The sequence below is a fragment of the Habropoda laboriosa genome, unplaced genomic scaffold (assembly GCF_001263275.1).
Source record: "Habropoda laboriosa isolate 0110345459 unplaced genomic scaffold, ASM126327v1 scaffold128, whole genome shotgun sequence".
Taxonomy (NCBI): Eukaryota; Metazoa; Arthropoda; class Insecta; order Hymenoptera; family Apidae; genus Habropoda; species Habropoda laboriosa.
The window spans coordinates 1,160,368-1,178,829 of NW_017100281.1; the positions used below are offsets into that span (position 1 = coordinate 1,160,368).

The 18,462-nt window shown below is 34.8% G+C and overlaps 1 protein-coding gene across 1 annotated transcript in view; it reads left to right on the forward strand.

Annotated features, from left to right (window-relative positions):
• The window catches only part of LOC108573620 (neurotrimin-like), a 134,373-nt gene that overhangs the window by 87,321 nt on the left and 28,590 nt on the right, over nucleotides 1-18,462 (forward strand). The window contains exon 4 of the mRNA XM_017936084.1: nucleotides 16,530-16,652. Coding sequence (XP_017791573.1) covers nucleotides 16,530-16,652 — 123 coding nt within the window. The remainder of the gene's footprint in view (nucleotides 1-16,529; nucleotides 16,653-18,462) is intronic.

Consider the following 18,462-nt stretch of genomic DNA (forward strand, 5'->3'; position numbering starts at 1 on the left):
ATTTATTTCATGGTATTGTAACAAGCAAACGTTGAATACATTTTTGATTCGTGTAAAAATAATTATTTAACACGATAAATTTAGCTGTACTATGGTTATTTTTAATCTACGACCACAGGTCAACCTGATTTTTAATCCCTACGAAATTAATTTAACCACGAGTAAGTAACGAGAACGCTGAAACCTATGTTTCTATTGAAGAATATTGTAAAAACGTATAAATTGTTATATGCAATGTTATAACAAATTGTTAGAAGTATAAATTTATACCAAAAAATTGTGAGAATTAATAAATTATACGTTATTATAACATTACAATAGAATGCGAAATAGAATTACGAAAGAATCGGCGATTTTCTGCGAAAAACGAAGGATTTCCCGCGAAAAGTGACCGATTCCCGCGAGAAATTGTCGATTTCCCGCGAAAAGTGATCGATCTCCCGCGAAAAGTAGTCCGTTTCCCGCGAAAAGAAGGTTTCCCGCCTGACCTAACCGACGATTTTGCTAATGACTTTGGGGAGAGGGTACCGCAGGTATATAAGGACCCGCCGATGTCCCGCGAAATCATTTACCCTTTATACTGGGCCCTAGACACTTCGCGGCGTATTTTGACCTGAAGGTTCTGAGATGTGAATAGAGTGGTCGGGGGCTACTAGCTAGTCTATGTCCACCCTGTACACACTCAGCCTTCTTGTAACACTTGTATACATTAGAATCAATTAGAATTTCTATTACTAATTATTAAACAAATTTTAACAATTACCGGCACTCGCTAGGCACGTAATATCAGACTTTAAATACTCGACTTCGAACTTCGGTTTAGTCATAATTCTATTAATGTTATAATAACGTATAATTTATTAATTTTCACAATTTTATTATTAATTTATACTTCCAAAAATTTGTTAAAACATTACATATTATTATTTATACATTTTTGCAAGTTTCTTTGACAAATAAGTACGTTTCAACGATCTTATTACTTTCTCGTTGTGAAATCAAGTTCGGAGGATTAAAAATCAGGTTGACCCTTGGTCGTAAATTTAAAATAGCCATAGTGAAGGTGAAATTATTATTTTAAATAAATGTTTCTATACGAATTAAGAATCTATTCAACGTTTGTTTGTTGCAATACCGTGAAATAAATTGTATTATATATTTTCTCAGTTTAGACTGAATTTAAAGTTCGTAAGGATTAGAAATCAGGTTGACCTGTGGTCGTAGATTAAAAATAGCCATAGTGAAGGTAAAATTATTACGTTAAATAATTGTTTTTATACGAATTAAATATTGATTCAACGTTTATTTGTTGCAATACCGTGAAATAAATTGTATTATATATTTTCTCAGTTTAGACTGAATTTAAAGTTCGTAAGGATTAGAAATCAGGTTGACCTGTGGTCGTAGATTAAAAATAGCCATAGTGAAGGTAAAATTATTACGTTAAATAATTGTTTTTATACGAATTAAATATTGATTCAACGTTTATTTGTTGCAATACCGTGAAATAAATTGTATTATATATTTTTTCTGTTTACACTAAATTTAAAGTTCTGTTTACATGTTATAACAATTAGAATGTAGACGTTTTGCCGTTTCACGGTTTTTCCTCTGTTAATTATGTGTTTATAAATCATTTCAAACTAAAGCAGCACCATGCCCACCCTTAATTAAACCGTTTTACTTGTTTACCGTAATTAATAATCTATTTTCGGAATTTATACGAGAATTTTTGAATTTTAGTAAATACTAGAGTCAGTGCATCGCGTATTGAAATAATAGCTTCATCCCTAGTTCGTTTATTATTGAATATTTTTACGCGTTTAACTTATGCTTCTCCCCAATTCTCGTCGCGTATTTTATTCAAATTTTCTTATATTCTAGAATCGAAAAAGATACGAATTCGCGTTTTTTCTTTTGATTCTTTCAATTTTTCAATTGCATTACGCATTATTGCAATAATTTCTATCGTTACATTTAATTCTAATTGTTTAGCAGCTTTTCTGCTGCTATCGACCCTACATTTTACTGACACTTGTGGAATCGACCCTACATTTTTTTTTTTTTACTTGGAGGTAGGCCGACTCTATGTGATAAACAATTGGCAACCAAACGGTGGTTCTCCCTCTACATTCGACGGATAATGTGTACAGGTATTTAACGTAATTTCTTAGCAATTTGTTTTTGTAATTCATCCAAAGCGATATATTATGAAATTAAATTAATCACTCAATAGGTTTTAACGTTAGATTGTTTCCTCGATATGGCCATGGTGGTCAAATGGAGTGCCTCAAATGTTTAGAATAATTAAAATAAAATAAATGTTGTCAACTAAAAATTTTGAACGTCATAGCTAGCTAGACATTATTTTCAATTGAAAAAAAATAATTATAAAGCATAATACTATAATCGTATGCTTAAAATGTATTTTCTTGTGGCCGCCTGACAGCAACCTGTAAATCTGGCGTGACAGTGAACGTGTTAATAAGTAAATGTTGTTCAAATTATATCGTGTTTGATATCATGTTCATCAGAAAAATTTCATCATTATGTTAAGAAACATTTCGGGATAAAAAAACGTAAAATTAAAGAAACTATATTTTTCTATTATAATTTGTTGAGCCGTGAAATCTTGTAAAGGATACCGACTGGGGTAGCGTTACACGCTTGACTGACTGCAAGCGAGATAACTTGGGCGCAGCAATGACGCAGCCTAGGCGTAGGACCATCTATACTGTCACTTGTAGAATCCAAACGCCGACTGGGGTAGCGTTACATGCTTGACTGACTGCAAGCGAGATAACTTGGGCGCAGCAATGCCGCAGCCTAGGCGTAGGACCATCTATACTGTCACTTGTAGAATCCAAACTTACTGACTCTTGTAGAGAATTTACTGTAATTCCTCGAATACCTACTTCCGTCGATAACAGTCGTGACGTGGACCCGAGTCTGCGCCAATTAAGCGGGGAATACTGTACATAATGATCAGATCGGGACAAAATTCTGATTAGAACAGATTCAATCATATTTGACTTACATGATCCAAAAAAAAAAAAAAAAAAAATCAGTCTTGTCGATTGCTGCAGTATGAAGCTAAACGTGCTTTTTTTCGTAGCCAACCAGTGAAAAATACTTCTTAAACGGACAACACAACGTTAGTTTAAGCATTTCGATAATTTCTTAAAAAAGAAAAAAATATTCAACAATGTTGAGTAATTTATTGCCAATATTCAGATTTTTATAATAATAGGCTAAATTTACTTGCAATTCGTTGGCAGAAGCGTGTTGAATCTGCTGTAGCCTACTTTGATTAAGAAACTTTAGTCTTGACTACGTTATTAAGGTTTAAAGTTTCATTCACGAATTTAAACGATTTATTAGGTGTACAAATGAATTTTTTCCCAAAGTCTTGACTCGTTTATCGGCTCAAAATCAGCATATTTTTCCAGACAGGCAATTCCTCAGTTATCCGATAAATAGACGAAGGTGACCCAAAATAATGGGGACTATTTTGAACCTTAAAATTGTATTTCGTTGTTCTGTAAGTAAACATTGAAGAGCAAAGGCACCGAATTAATTTTTACACCTAATAATACTGTAGAAACCGAGGAAAAAATCGAGAAACCCAAGGGAATCGAACAACCCGGGACCTCCGGCTAGCAATCCGAGACTTGGCGCACTATGCCAATTTATTTAATGTTATTTTTTCCCGATCCTGCAATACCACAATCACTCATGAAACCTTAGGTTTAATAAGAATTAATTTCGACTACGTTATTGAAGTTTAAAGTGTCCTTCATAAATCGGCCATTTCACGTACAACGACCTAATGCTCGGGCGCACAACTGATGTTCTTACGCGATCAAATTATTCGTCGGAGATTAGCACTATGTAAATAGAAAACTGTGTAGAAAAGTAAAGTTCTTGTTGTAGTTTTTCTTATATAAAAATTGAATACTTTTCAGTGTAATCGTAACTCTTGGCCAATGTTCCGATGTTACTTTCGAAAATAGTTTGATTAACGTTGATCATAATTAATGGATAAATTCGAATTATTCGCTTTTGGCGTTATCGCCAGAGGTGAATCTTGTTAAACATTGATCGTGAAACGTTCCGCAGTTCATGCGTTGTAATTGATTGACGCGCTGTAGTAATATGTTTATTGATGTCACACAGCGTTATGTGACGTGTTTTCAGTCATCAACTTCAATGTCGTTTGTGAAAGTGTAGTAGCATGCAGTAAAATTATTTGAAAATACCTTCCCCTATTTCTGCCGGATGTTATTTTATACGTTACCCGGATGAACTATGCATGATCATGTACGTACATATTTAAAAGCGTTGCATTCAATTGCAGTTGTGACAGGTATGATTGATTCATTCAGTTGCTTTTATTTTTCTTTATCTCGTATGCAAATAGAATGCAACGACCAATATGCATCTTGTCGGCAGCCATCGTCGATACAACTAATTTTTAAGATTATACTTATCATTCGCCTAACAAAAGAAATTAGATAACTCGAAAATTCAAAAAAATTTGAAACTTTGCAGAAATTTAGTTCAATTGACGTTAATTGAGAAATCAATGCCTTTTTTCCGGCAATGAAATGGTCCTGTGAGTGAAAACGTCCCCCAAGAAAATTGTGAGTTTTTATATTTCATATTTAAATTCAGATTTGTGTGGTTTTTGACGTCCTACAGAAACAATTTTCTCAAAAAATTAGGAGTAGTGGGAGTAAACTTTGAAAAATGTTTTTCAAAAGAATGAAGAGTGGTAAGAGTAAATTTTGGAACAACTGTTTTTCAAAAATTCTTTACCACCGTAATGTAGGACATTAATAATTACAACTTCTAATTTGACTTCTTTTCTATATCTTGTACGGTTTCATAAATATTCAGGATAATATTTTGATGGGGTGTTTTCACCCCCATGATGGTTGCATTGCCGAAACAAAGAGTAATTTCGTTATTAGCGTCACTTGAGCTACTTTTCTGCAAGGTTTCAGACTTTTTAAAATTTTCCTATTATCCAATTTCCCCTTGTAAGTCACGTAAAATTATGTAAACAGAGATGAAATATCTTCGAGATCGGTACGAGACGGAGAGATATTCGAATTTAAAGTAGTCGTTAAGAACAGGTAAATCTAAAGGCACCGAATGAATTTACACACCCGATAATTTGCATAAAACGAGTTACTAAAACGTCTGATAAATAGCTAGCAATAGTGGGTCTACGTTGCATCGAACAGATCGATTGTCAACGTCGACTATCTTTCAACCGAGTCGTCTATCTTCTTTCTACTCGAGCTATTGTACTTTTTTCCTCGGTGGACGTATTAATCTTCTCCCTAGAAACGAGCCAGCAAATTAAGCGTTGTTACCTAGATCCCCAATTAATACTGCGATACTTCAATTATAGCAACGAACTTGTTGCAGCTGCAGGTCACTGCTAGAACCGAATACGGCGGTTCGGTCTATTCGAATATTCGAAAATCGATATGGTACGTGGCCATGAATGCCTCATTTGTTTCTGGTCGCATGGAATTGACATGAAGAGGGCTTCAGTTTTTAAGCCGTCAAAGCGTCGAACGGTCGTTTTGTCGATCCCTTTACCCCCTTAATTACCATTCCTGTCCCTTCTTCGAATTACTCGGTCGCCTCTCCTTCGTTTCGCCTCTTTATCCGATACGCCCGTTTCTTCGATCCCCGTCCGACTCTACCCCACCTTACACCCCGTATTCCAGCCCCTCAAGCCGCCATCGGAAGCGACTGTTCAACCTGTTCCGTGACTAATTGTAGACGAAGGTGCAGGGGACGCTTCGAATTGTACGTTGTGCAAGTGCAAAGCAAAAGGTTTAACCTAACTCTTTCTCAGCCCCCTTTCTTCTCTTTTTCGCCCTTTTCTTCCTTCCGTCATTCCAGACCTTTCTCGTTCCTTTCCAAGCACTAGCTTAGCATTAGGACTTGCAATAAGAGCAGTCTCTTGACACAGCAATTCCGCTACGTTTGTGCCTCGTTCTTGTGAACAGAGGTGACAATTTCTCGATCACTCCGTTCTTTGTCGGTAGATAAATAGTTGAGGATCTTTTTAATTAGGACACTTAATTCCGGAGGCTTGCTTCGTGAACGAACCTCCAAGGCTCAAAAGGCGTGGACAATTTTTAAAGGATCTGACAGATCTCTGGAGAGGATTTCAAGCATCGAGAGTTTTACAACTGTTGGAACTCCCGACATTTGTTTCTGCGGCTCGCAGAATTTTAAGGGTTCAACCCGAAAGTGTCTTTCCCTCTCTTCGGCGAAATGAACGTGCATTGCTTGGGCTTGATTGACAAAGTCGATCGGTTTTAATTAAGGGAGGCTACTATCCTGAAGCGTGTAAAAAAAAGGAAAGGTTTGACAATTTTTTGAATAGGTAACGGCTAAAGGGAAAGTTTCAGTTTTATCAGAGGATATAAATGCAACTTTCAGCTCTTTCCTCCACTTTCAAAAAAATAAAAATGTTACAAAATGAAGCAGTTATTGCGAAACCTCTTCTGCGGGAACATCAATCGCTGGCGAGGATTGGAACGTCTGAAATAAAGAATTCTTTTTGATTTGTAAATAAAAGTGTATTACCTACAATGTAGCGTATGATTTCTTCGATGTCTCAATTATCTAATTTTTTAGAAACGTTTGAAATTGATTCTTTTTGGTAAAAAGAGGGGTTTCCTCTTCAAACTGTCACCATTTCTATAATAATTACAATTTTTGAACAATTTTACGCCACAATGTAGATAATATATTTTCACTCATAGATCAAGAGGAATTTTTATTTCAGCCAGCGATATTGTAGCAGAAGAGGTTTCACAATTGGTGTATAACTCCTGTATTTTATAACATTTTTTTTTTTTTTTTAAACTGGAGAAAAAAGGTTGAAAGTTACCTATGAGAAAAGTCCCCAACTTTGTCTATTTTTAGACGCCTTAGGGTGGTTTAAGTAGTTATGCTAGTAGCCACTTCTAATTATTCACAACACTGCGTTGCGCTTCAAAAAGCTAGTTTTATAAACGGTCTGTGATAAAATTAACAAGAACTGCCTTTAAAAATAATTAAAATTTTTATGCTCCACAAGTGTCGATTATGAATACATATATCGTTAATATGCTTTGTGTGAAACTTCTGTTATTGCAAACAGTCCTAATAAAATATTTCAATTCTTTACATTCTACAATTTTAATTGTATTAAATAATTCAAAAGTTTACACTTCACAAAGCCTTCACTCGTTTCATTCACTTCTGCAACCGATCATGTTTCTCCAGGATTCGAAGCATTTTAATTTCAAATTTCATTTGTAGAATTCTCAAAAATCGCGTTCACTGAAATTTCGAACCCTTAGAAATTTATTTTAAACGAATACTATTGTTGTGGCGTTGAAACATTTTGGTTTGGTGTAACAGAAGAAAGTACCTAATCGAAAGATAGAAATGAAACTGCAGCGATTTATTCGTCAGATTAATTCTTCATCGTTCGCGATTGATTTTAAGGAATCGTTTCACGCGTTTGTCGTTGCTTCTCCCTTTTATTATCCTCGTTTGTTTCTTTTCTGGCAGCTGTCAGTTCTGGACGAGGAATGGTTCGATCGCGATTCCATTAGGCGATAAGTAGAGGGAAAATGAAATATTCCATCGGTCATGTACATCGTTTCCCTTTTCCTTATTCTCTCTCTTCAGCTCGCCTTCCTTTGTCACTCTGTCGCGTTGCAACCGACACACGAGAGGGAACTCGACGACAGAAAATGTAAAGTAAAGCCTCTTCCTCGATGAAGCTCTCTACTTGGTAATTTCAAAACAGTTAGCGGCGGTGTTCGTGTAATTGCCTAAACATGGATAACTCGACACGTGAAATGAATTTCAACGGATTAAACGTTCTTTTCAACAGGTGTTTAAAGGGCCGTGCTTTTTCCACTCATTTCCAGCAACGACTTCAATGAATTCAATTGCTCGAATGTCCTTTCTTTCGAACCACGAACTCGTTCATCCGATAGAAGATTTACAGACATTCTACGGAAACTTTTAGACTGTTGCGCTAGTTTTTGTTAGGTCGTCCTGAATATTCCCGCGGTTTTAAGCCGCTTATTTTGAAAAAAAAGCATGACTCTACTGAAATTAAACATTTTTATTTGAAATAATTTCCACAATGATCGATACACTTTTGCCAACGTATTACACTAGCAGTAATTCCGTGTACATAAAAATTGGAACCTCTGAGAGTCTCTCTAAAAATTTCTTAAATCGCCTTTAAGTAACAACCAATCATTTTCGATGATAATTTTGATCACCTGTTTCACGTACAAGAGATTCTGCCTTTTTCCTAGAAATTAGGGGTTCATGTTGATAACTGAAAGTTAGAAGTAGATAAACTAGCTGTTGGAGATTGAAGTTAATAGACGTTGGCGTTTAAGGGCTGGAAGTTTGTTGTTGGATATTTCAAACAGCAATTGAAGACTGGAAACTAATATTTAGATATTAAAAGTTGGAAGTTCAGCGAAATCATCGTTCACTGTTCTAGTCAAGTCCAGAAAATTATATTGGATTAAAGTTAGGATATTTTAAATTATGAAAAGTAGAGGAGAGAGTAGGAATATGGGATACCCATTTTATTTTTCGACCTAGAGAGTCTCAGAATTGCTATAAATGGACAAATCGAAACGAACAACTTTGGCGAATTTCACGTGAAACATGCTGCGTAAATATAAATATTGCGAACCTACAGAAACTCTTGATTCTGTTACTTTTTCGAAATTAAGGCAAAGTCTCCTCTATACATGTGATTTGCTAATTGCGTTAAAGCATTTGGCCACCCGTAGACTTGTCAGTAAGGCTACTTAGAAGATCCGTGGCTTAGACGTGGAGAATAGTTAAGCTCGAGTCAGAGATTGTATTTATTTGAATGGAGGCTTAAGTGTGAATTCGTGAGAAAGACTATTACGTCTATTAGTCCCCTTGGTGGAAGAGAAAATGCTGCTACAATGTAATAATTTAATGAAAAGTGTGTCGGAACAGATTAGCAATTGAGTCCAGAGAACCTGAAGATTCTCAAGTTTTCTTTTTTTTTTTTTATTTAGGAAATCTCAATGGAGATTTATATACACATGTGTAAGTATACAAGTACACAAGAGCTAGAGTTACATTATGATCTTAACGAAGTAGTTCTTAGGTTTACTATGATACATGTTTCTAGATCCGCAGGTTGCATTCCTTTAGAAAAGAAAAAAGATACAGACATGGTACAATATTCGGTTGTGCAACTGACACTTCTACGTTTAAAGGCAGTTGAAACCTTGACTTTTGTAAATTTTTAATTAGCTTTATCCTTCGAGTTTCATAAAGTCTACATTGCTACGCTGTACGGTCGATGTTTTCGCTTTCGTAGTTACACTTAGGATTACTTACAACGTTAAGTTGTACGAGTACAGCCATGAACCATCGATCACAATTCGCAATTTCTTCTCACTCGCACCTTTTTTCTGCTGGATCAACTGATTTTTATCGGGTCACATCATACGTTGTATCTTTTACTGGACCTTGTAAACTTGAAAGATTTAGGGCACAGGTATATACGGCACCGTACCTGCCGTCTTAAATATGGTTAAACATAAAATACACCACAAGTCTACATCATTCACACCATCTAGACATAACTAGTCCTTACGGGATTAAATTATCCGTGAGCGCATCGATAATTCATGAGAGACCGTACGACCAGCGAAGGTAACGCGTCGTGAATTCCGAGTTTTAACAGTAGATAGATCGTACTTATTTATAATGCGTCAAAAAACTATTTATACATCCCATTTTTCTTTTCTTTTTTTACAATATTATTATGTGAGAAAGTTATGTATTATTCGAACCTTTTTTTTCTTATAAGTTAATTCGGGGGAAGATGCCGAACAACCGTAACTTTATCCGGCAAATTTTAGTACAATCGTATCTACGTTATTCTGTTATGTCTGTTGGTAAAGGAGATCACTTGACATTTGTTTTAACATATGAAATAAGTATGTTTTGAAGAGAATTTATGTCGAAACGTCTACAAAGGAAGATATTCATTTTCGAATCTTCTGTACAAATATATCTACAAATGCATAATTTTTATTACAGTTTCACGACTATTCATTCTTATACATGTATTGTAACGGTAGAAAATCAGGAATGTAAACACACCGTTTATATTCTTGTCCTGAATTTATTGAATCATCCCACAGGCTCCAGAGCAATTCTATTAGGTTAGTCCAAGTGAAGTGTCGCTTCTTCAACAGCTGAAATTGAAATTAGTAACTATTCGTATCACATTATTCCTCCTATCGTATTAAACAATTTTTTCCATATGTTTAGTTTCTTTTGAGATATTCCATCGTGTCCAGTTAAAAAAGACACCCTGTATGTATAGGGTGGTATTAACACTAGAATTACCGACCGGGTCAAAATGACCCGTTAGCATCTTTCGAGAAAACGTGAATGTTTAATACTGGTAAATGTTATCATTTGTAACTTTGCGAATTTATTTTCTACAGGTATGCTTCTATTTGTATCGATATGAATCGAATTTTCCGATTATGGTTTACTTACGTAAAAATTCACTTTTGTAAAGTCGGTAATGTGTCATTCTGACTCGGCTGGTAATTCTAGTGTTAAAGCCGTTTCACATAAATATCTTAGAAATTATTAACATCATTGAAAAATGTTTTAACAAAAGTTGGATAATTTCGAGAATGTCACGATCCGATGTTGAAAGTTTTCCGATCTTTCAGCTCTTCTTTCTGGAGAACCAAGTATTATACTATTCGTGTACCGATAAACGATTAATTTAGGAGATATATGAAGTTTAATATTGCAACGTGGTATTTGCATTTCACATAGATATTAACCTATTTAATTTACTCGATCTTGACCTATCAATTCTCCCAAGCACCTCTCTGCTTTGTTAACATACCTGAAGTACCTTCTGCTTCGAGTCGTTCAGAGCAGTAGGTTTTTTCTGTTGAACTTTGTGTTTTAAATAACTCCATGGAAAACAGTCGAACGATCACATCTCGTGATCTCAGTGGAAATTTAACGCGATCACCTCGTTCAATTCAACAACTGGGAAACTTCTTATGCAAGCTCAAAGTGCACGAGAATAATGAAAAGTTGGCACATTCGTTGTCTGATTATCTGGAAATAATTTCTCAGAAGTAACAAAGGTTTGTACTAGATAAAAACCACGCGTGTATCGTCAGTGTGTGATACTATAAAAAGACACTATTTGACTATTCGAAGCAATCTTTTGATTTTAATTTTGGGATAACAAATCAGTACCATTTAGCAATATTTAAATTGGCATTCGAAAAATTAATTGTTTATTAATTTAATGGTTCGATTCACGTGGAGATTGTAAGGCTGTACCGATTAATGCATTAAAGATTGTACAAATCCATAATTAAAAAATAACTTGAAAAATTTCCAACATTAGATTATGATCTTAACAATTTTGCAATGAGTTTCGTGAGTCAAATAATTTTATATTACACTTGCAATGATAATGAGGTTTGCTTCACATTCAGCAAGTAGATTTTAGCAGATTCCAGTAGACGTTTGTAGAATTGAGTAGAATTTAGTCAAATTTAATAGATTTCCGTAGGTTTCAAATAATTTCAATAAATATCGGTAGAAGTCAGTAGATTTTCGTGGAATTCTGTAGATGTCAGTAGAATTTAGATTTTGGTAGATCCCAATAGGTTTCAGAATGCTTCCCATTCAGTAAATGTCTTAATACTCATGAATAGGAGTGTATATATATATGCGGGAAACGAAAATTTAAGTGCACGTTTATTGTGAATATATTAGTTAGTGCAATGGAAATGAAGTGAATGGTGGAACTGAACGTATAGAATCTTTCACTTAAATGAAAAATCTTTAAATCGAACACTTGAAGCATGACCACTGCAGTTTTAGTTATTTATGAGTGCAAGTCTTTCAAAAATGTCTGTGCAGGATTAACCTGAGTTCAGAAAGAGAGGGAGAGAGAGAGAGAGATTATGCGTCTATATAGTTCCAAATATAAATCGATAAGGGTGGTTAACTTTCTTGAAACTAGTCTCTACAGCACATAAAATGGAGCATAAAAATAATGGAAAAGTTTGTATAAATATTGTCTTACTTGGCCTTGTTTCCGAGTTATAGACAGTTTTATGTATCAATAATTCTCCTTACAAAACTCAGCTAGCGTATCGTTTTCATAAAACTTTATGCAACTTCTAAATGCTTTTTCATTAAGTGTCTAGTTAATTGTTATCAATCAAATAGTATTAACGTAGAATTTTTTTACATTTCGTCGTCGTAAAAAATACGCTGTGCAAATATTTTTTTTAACCCACTATACAATATATTTCGTTCATCCTGTTCGCCTTTATACCTCCGCCTCTTTTGATGACACAGAAAAGTGTAACCGGAAAAAGTGATTCTGTGCAGTGAAATGAACATTCTTGCTAACGATCTGAAACCTCCAAATCGCGTCTTTTTTTTTAGTCTTTACTGTTGTTACTGTATTATCGTAATTTATGAAAGATCGAATTTAAACGATACGTTATCCTTAAAATGTCCTGAAACAATGGAGAATTGTGATATCTAGAGGGAAAATCGAAAAAATTGAAAATCTCTATGAAATTTTAATTTTTTCTCCGTCAAATTTTATTTTCATCGTGTCCGATATTTGTGATTATTATTAAATGTTCAGAAATGGTTAAAATTACGTTATATATTGTACAATGAACTACCATTCGCACCAATTTCGAAGTCGAAGACAATTATTCTCGTTACACATACCTATAGTGAGTGATTAAACGCGGTTCCGTAATTATAGCGAATACTCGTAGTGTAGAAATGTAATAAAGTTTTGGTAATTGATTAAGTTGTCGGTGTGCCGACACTGTCGTGCGTTCTGTCAAAAATTCGAAAATTCTTCACAGACAATTTCATTCGCCGCTGGTTTCGATATCGCAATGATACGCTTCACAGAATTGGACTTCAGTTTGAAAAATGACTCTCGATACGAGGAAGGAATGTGGGTACCAAATTAAAAGATCGAAACGAGTAGGTAGACAAGCTAATTTTATTATTTTCACTTATTTTGTTTAAATTAAATTCAAACGACTAAGAAATATTGCTGGAATAGTATCGTAAATTTTTATTGTAATTTCCAATTCTAAAAAAGAAAAAGAAAACACTGAAAGCTACAAGTTGTGAGCTTTTAAGAAAGTTTCACCATAAAAAAAAAGAACTTCTAAATTGTTTCACTTAACTTATCTACTGGTTCTTCAGGAAATTGTTATTTTAAGTGTATTACATTTTCTTCGAGCAGTTAAACTTTTGTAATGAAACTTCGAAATTGTTATCTTCGTTATTTTGTTGTATAAGAATTATTTTAATGTATAAATCTAGGAGTTCCTTAAATGTTTTCATAAGTTTTACACGTTTTTAAGTTTTCTTTAATAGAACAAATTTTGGGTACTTAAGCTACAGTTCTAAAAGTGTAATAACAATGATATACACTTCCGTTCACGAGTATTGAGACATTTACTGAATGTAAAGCATACTGTAATCTACTGAACTCCGCTGAAATCTATGCATTATCATTGCAAATTGAATATAAAATTATTTGACTTACAAAAATCATTGCAAAACTGTTAGGATGTTAAAAGAAAAATTATTAATTCTGAAATCTCGAAGTATAACGAGTGCAGGTGTATATTTTGACTAACATATAACTTTGGCGAGGAAATGTAATTTAAATCACATCATACTTTCCACACGAACATAATGGATGTCCTGATACTTACAAACGACAGTGTACGTGTGAACGAATAAACTCAGTGAATTTTCACGGCGAGTGATAAAGATTTGGGTGTGAACGAGGAGAGTTTAAACCAAATATAAGATGATCCAAGACTTGCGGTGAACGAGAGCACGAAGCTTTTAGGAATGCTTATGTTGATTTGAACTGAGAGAAATAGAGAGAGAATGAGTAGAATCTGAAATAGCGGGAAATCTGTCCGCAAGTCATTATTGAGAATTAAAGAGAGTGAACGCTGAGATATACATATAGGGTGAGTCGATAAGAACTGCCACGTGGAATAACTCGTTATTTATTGACTTTAGCGGTGAATGTTTCATGTAAAATATATTGTACCGGATGGATCTCAGTGAATGGATGTATTTTGCTAGTTCTATGTTCCAAATTTTCTGAAATATTAAGGGGACCTTCAATTCTTTAAATGGAACACTTTATACATTTTCTTATATGATATGAGAATGATTGCATAGAAAGAATGTGACACAAGGATCTTCAAGATAATACAAAGCCACTATTAGTTGAGTGATGCTGCTATTTTGGCAAACGTTTCAAACGAAAGTTCACTCGAAAATGATTAAGAACAATTCAATCGTGAAGTTTAGGTAGTCTTTGTGACGATTTCGTACCACTTAGCTTTTTCAGTGTTCTTAAAATACCGGCATGTTTCAATCCTTTCTGTTCCTAGCTCGCCAATTGCCACGCTATTAAAGTTCATAACATCGAAAAATCAGCGCGCCCTTCTATGAATTCTGCCGGTACACCTGCTACTTTAATAAAACGTCGGTTCGCAAAATTTCACGAGCACAAAGAACATTTCCTTACATCACTTACTCCTCCCTTTGGACGATCTAATTAAATCTCTTCGGTGCACTTTCCGTTTTTGCCCACAACGTTCAGCCACTTGCATTCGGTATATCGCGTTGTAGATTCTCGTGGTTCGAATATTTTCCACCAGATTACAGCCATTCTGGGCGTAATTGTATTTAACGTTTACCATCCCTGGAAACATGGCGGCGTTATTGCTCGTAGGCGTAGGCATTGTTTACATAAACAACAGGTAAACAGTTTAATGATTTCTGCATTTCACATATCCATCCTAACGAGAACGCGCGCTCTTTTATATCCGTGAATTCATATTCAATTGGCCGCTCATTATCATTTAACAACCACTACAGATCTGCATATTCGTGTTTAGGGTCGGTAAAAGAATTAGATTCCTTTTGTAATATTAAGTAAAAAAGGAGAAACAAAATTGTTTTAGGGTTTGGCGGATTCTGTGATCGAAGCTGCGGCAAGTGTACAGCTATACTATTTTCTCTTTCTGTTACTATTTTCCTCTCATTCTACGCAATCATTCCTCAGAGACATTTGGTTCCGTCCACTCAAATCCTCGGGTCCCGTCGCCACGCATCATTCACGTGATATTCTCAAGTATAGTCGGTGGAAGAAATATCGCGAGATCGTAAATTAAAGTATTAAGTATATCAGTGATACCCAGGGTCGCGTACAGCATTATTGAATCAAAGCTAAGGCAGACTTCGTACAACCCTGACCTAAATTTTGAGCCCTTATCTTCTAAGGTTTCTGTCGATATGCTCGAGCGTGTAAATTTTAACACTTGAGTGAACTTACGACCTGGCTATATTTCTTCCATCGACTATACTCGGTCCCAAACACTCTTGACGTCTGAGCGGACCTATGTCTCGCTATATTTCTTCCACCAACTATACCGAGGCCCTAAGAATCCCTAATAGCCAATCAGCGTGCCAAAGGGACATCGCGAATACCTTCCCTTCTCTTGTGGAAGGGTGGCGATGGTTAATGCCAAGACTATACGGGCCAGTATGGACTCGACATAACAATAAAGTAAATGTAACGCATGTTTTTACGACGCCGAATTTTCTCTAGGTTCTGACCACTCGGTCTTCTGACTGTTATAACTAATTCCTAAATGACCCTTTGGAAATTCCCACTGTATAACACGTCTTCAGGATGTTGAGGACGAGAGAAGTGAACTTCTAGAACCTCTAGGATATAAACTTCAATTTATACCTCTAAATATAATACATTCTAGCAATAAGCTAAAAATCTTAAGCTCAGAAATAGCCTTTTGCTAAACTCATGTGACAACGCGTTACTTCAACACACTCTTCTTTCGTACTTCTATCGCTCTGACACAAACATTCCTCGATCACGCTTGAAACTTTAGCATACTCTAACTTGTTATAAACATTCACACGAAACTTCTATTCCAACAATATGCATAATACAACGGGTATTAAATGACACTAAAATTCGTCATCGCATCGACATTAAGATAATCACACAGAAAATTCATTAAATTCTTCTTAATTCTCCGTTAATTACAAAATTCCCTAATCCAAATTTCTTCGTATCCCACTTCGTATTTAACAAAAAAAAACACCTTTGCCATAATTTCACCAGCGTGCGTTCACCTCCTGCACCTACATAAATTCGACTGCTTCAATGCTTTCAGCATTCGAACGTTATATCATCCGTCGGCCTCCATTTGCGAAGCTGGACCAACGTGATAGCGATTTTTCGAAAGCATCGTTGTTTTAAACGATCTCGCTGCCGCTTATAGCCTTTGCCAATAAACGAAACACCCGGCGTTGTACATTTCTGTGTTTTGTTACAGTAGCCGAGGGCCCAGAGTTGGAAATAACACGTGTCACACGTCTCCACATGGGAGCATATCTCTGCATAGCATCGAACGGTATACCACCGGCAGTCAGCAAACGGATCGTCCTTATTGTTCACTGTAGGTACCTCGAATGTGTATTAAATAGTCGATATATCTATTGTTCTCGGGTGATATTATTATACAGGATGCGGCAAACAAGATTTACCAGATTATTTAACTTACTGTCGGTATTTGGGGAGCAGTGGAAATTTTAAAGCTCTCAGTTTGGTAACGCATGCACTGTAAACGTCACACACAGTAAAAACCAAGATGGCGGAATGGACCATAGAGAAAAAGCAAATTAAAGTGGTAAGTCTTTTCTACCGCATCCTATATTTAATGGTAGAAGGATTCGAGTTTCCATTGGTTTATTTTGAAAGGATCATCGTCCAAAAAGAGGGGAAGTTTGGGAATTGTTTTTATAGGTGACTACTGGATGGAAAGTTTCAATCTTATCAAAAGTTGAAAAGCTTTCTTCTACAATTTTTGAAAAGTGAAAATGTTACAAAATGGAGAAGTTGTTGCGAAATTTCTTCTGTTGGAACATCGGTTGCTGACCGCCATAGTTGGCAACGATTGGAATGTCTGAAGTAAAGAATTCTTTTTAACTTATGGATATAAAAGTATTATCTACAATGTAGCTCACAATTTTTCAAAAATTATAATTGGTGTAGAAATGGTGGCAGTTTGAAGAGGAAAAACTTCTTACTAAAAAAAAAAAAATCCACTTTAAACGTTTCTAAAAAATTAGATAATTGAGATATCGAAAAAATCTTATGCTTCATTATAGGCAATACATTTGTAGTTATAAATCAAAAACAGTTTTAAGTTTCAGACGTTCCAATCCTTGTTTTAACAAAAATTCGACGATCTAGCTGAAGAGGTTTCGCAATTAGGGAATAACTTCTCCATCTTGTAACATTTTGACTTTTTAAAAAATGGAGAGAAAGGCCGAAAGTTACATTTATACTCTCTGAAAAAATTGAAACTTATCGTTCGGTAGATACCCATTAAAAAAATTTCGAAATTTTTACCTATTTTTAGAAGCTCAGGCTGATATAACCCTTCAATCATGTTGACCATTGTAACCCTTGTTGTAAATATACAGAATCATTGAAATTCTTTTAAAATCAAAAAATTGCAGATGATACTTATTAATCAAAGTAATTAGTTTTCGCAACCTTTCTGGTAAGTCATTTTATTCCAATTGCTCCTTCTACTGTTAAAATACAAAGTGTTGAAAAGAGTAGTTTAAGAATTTGCAAGGATAAGTGGTAAGCCTCGGCAAAAGATGGTTGTTTGACGAATCTTTGTAAGTTAATCTCTTTAAAGTACGTTAGAATTCTTTGTTTTTATAATACTTAATAAAACGTAATCTCGAATGAAACTTTTAGTCATTGGATAAAAACCAGCTGGAACATTTTTCAAGTACGTGTATAGGGTGTACCAGAAATACCGAAAATGTATACTTCGCCTGAATATTCTGAAAAAATTTACTAGCCTAAATATTCTTGATATATTTCTAATATGACAGTCGGAATAGGTGTATTTTGTATTGGTGCAATAAGAAAATATACTCAACAAATACACAAAAAATTAAATTAATAAAATATCAGATTATTCTTGTGTATGGACGCGATTAAGTCCAAAATTTAGTCCAAACGTAGACCAAATTTAATATAAAGATTTATGAACTTGTGTTGATAGAGAAACATTTTTGTCGCGTATCTAAATATCTTGTAAAAAACATTCTTTACATTACTTGATATATTGTAAAATTAAAATCTAATTTAATAATTTTACTGTTTCTCACCGCGCTGAAAATATTCGTCGATAATTATTCACAATTAAAATTCCACTTCTCTGACGATTCCTATGTTTGCAAGAT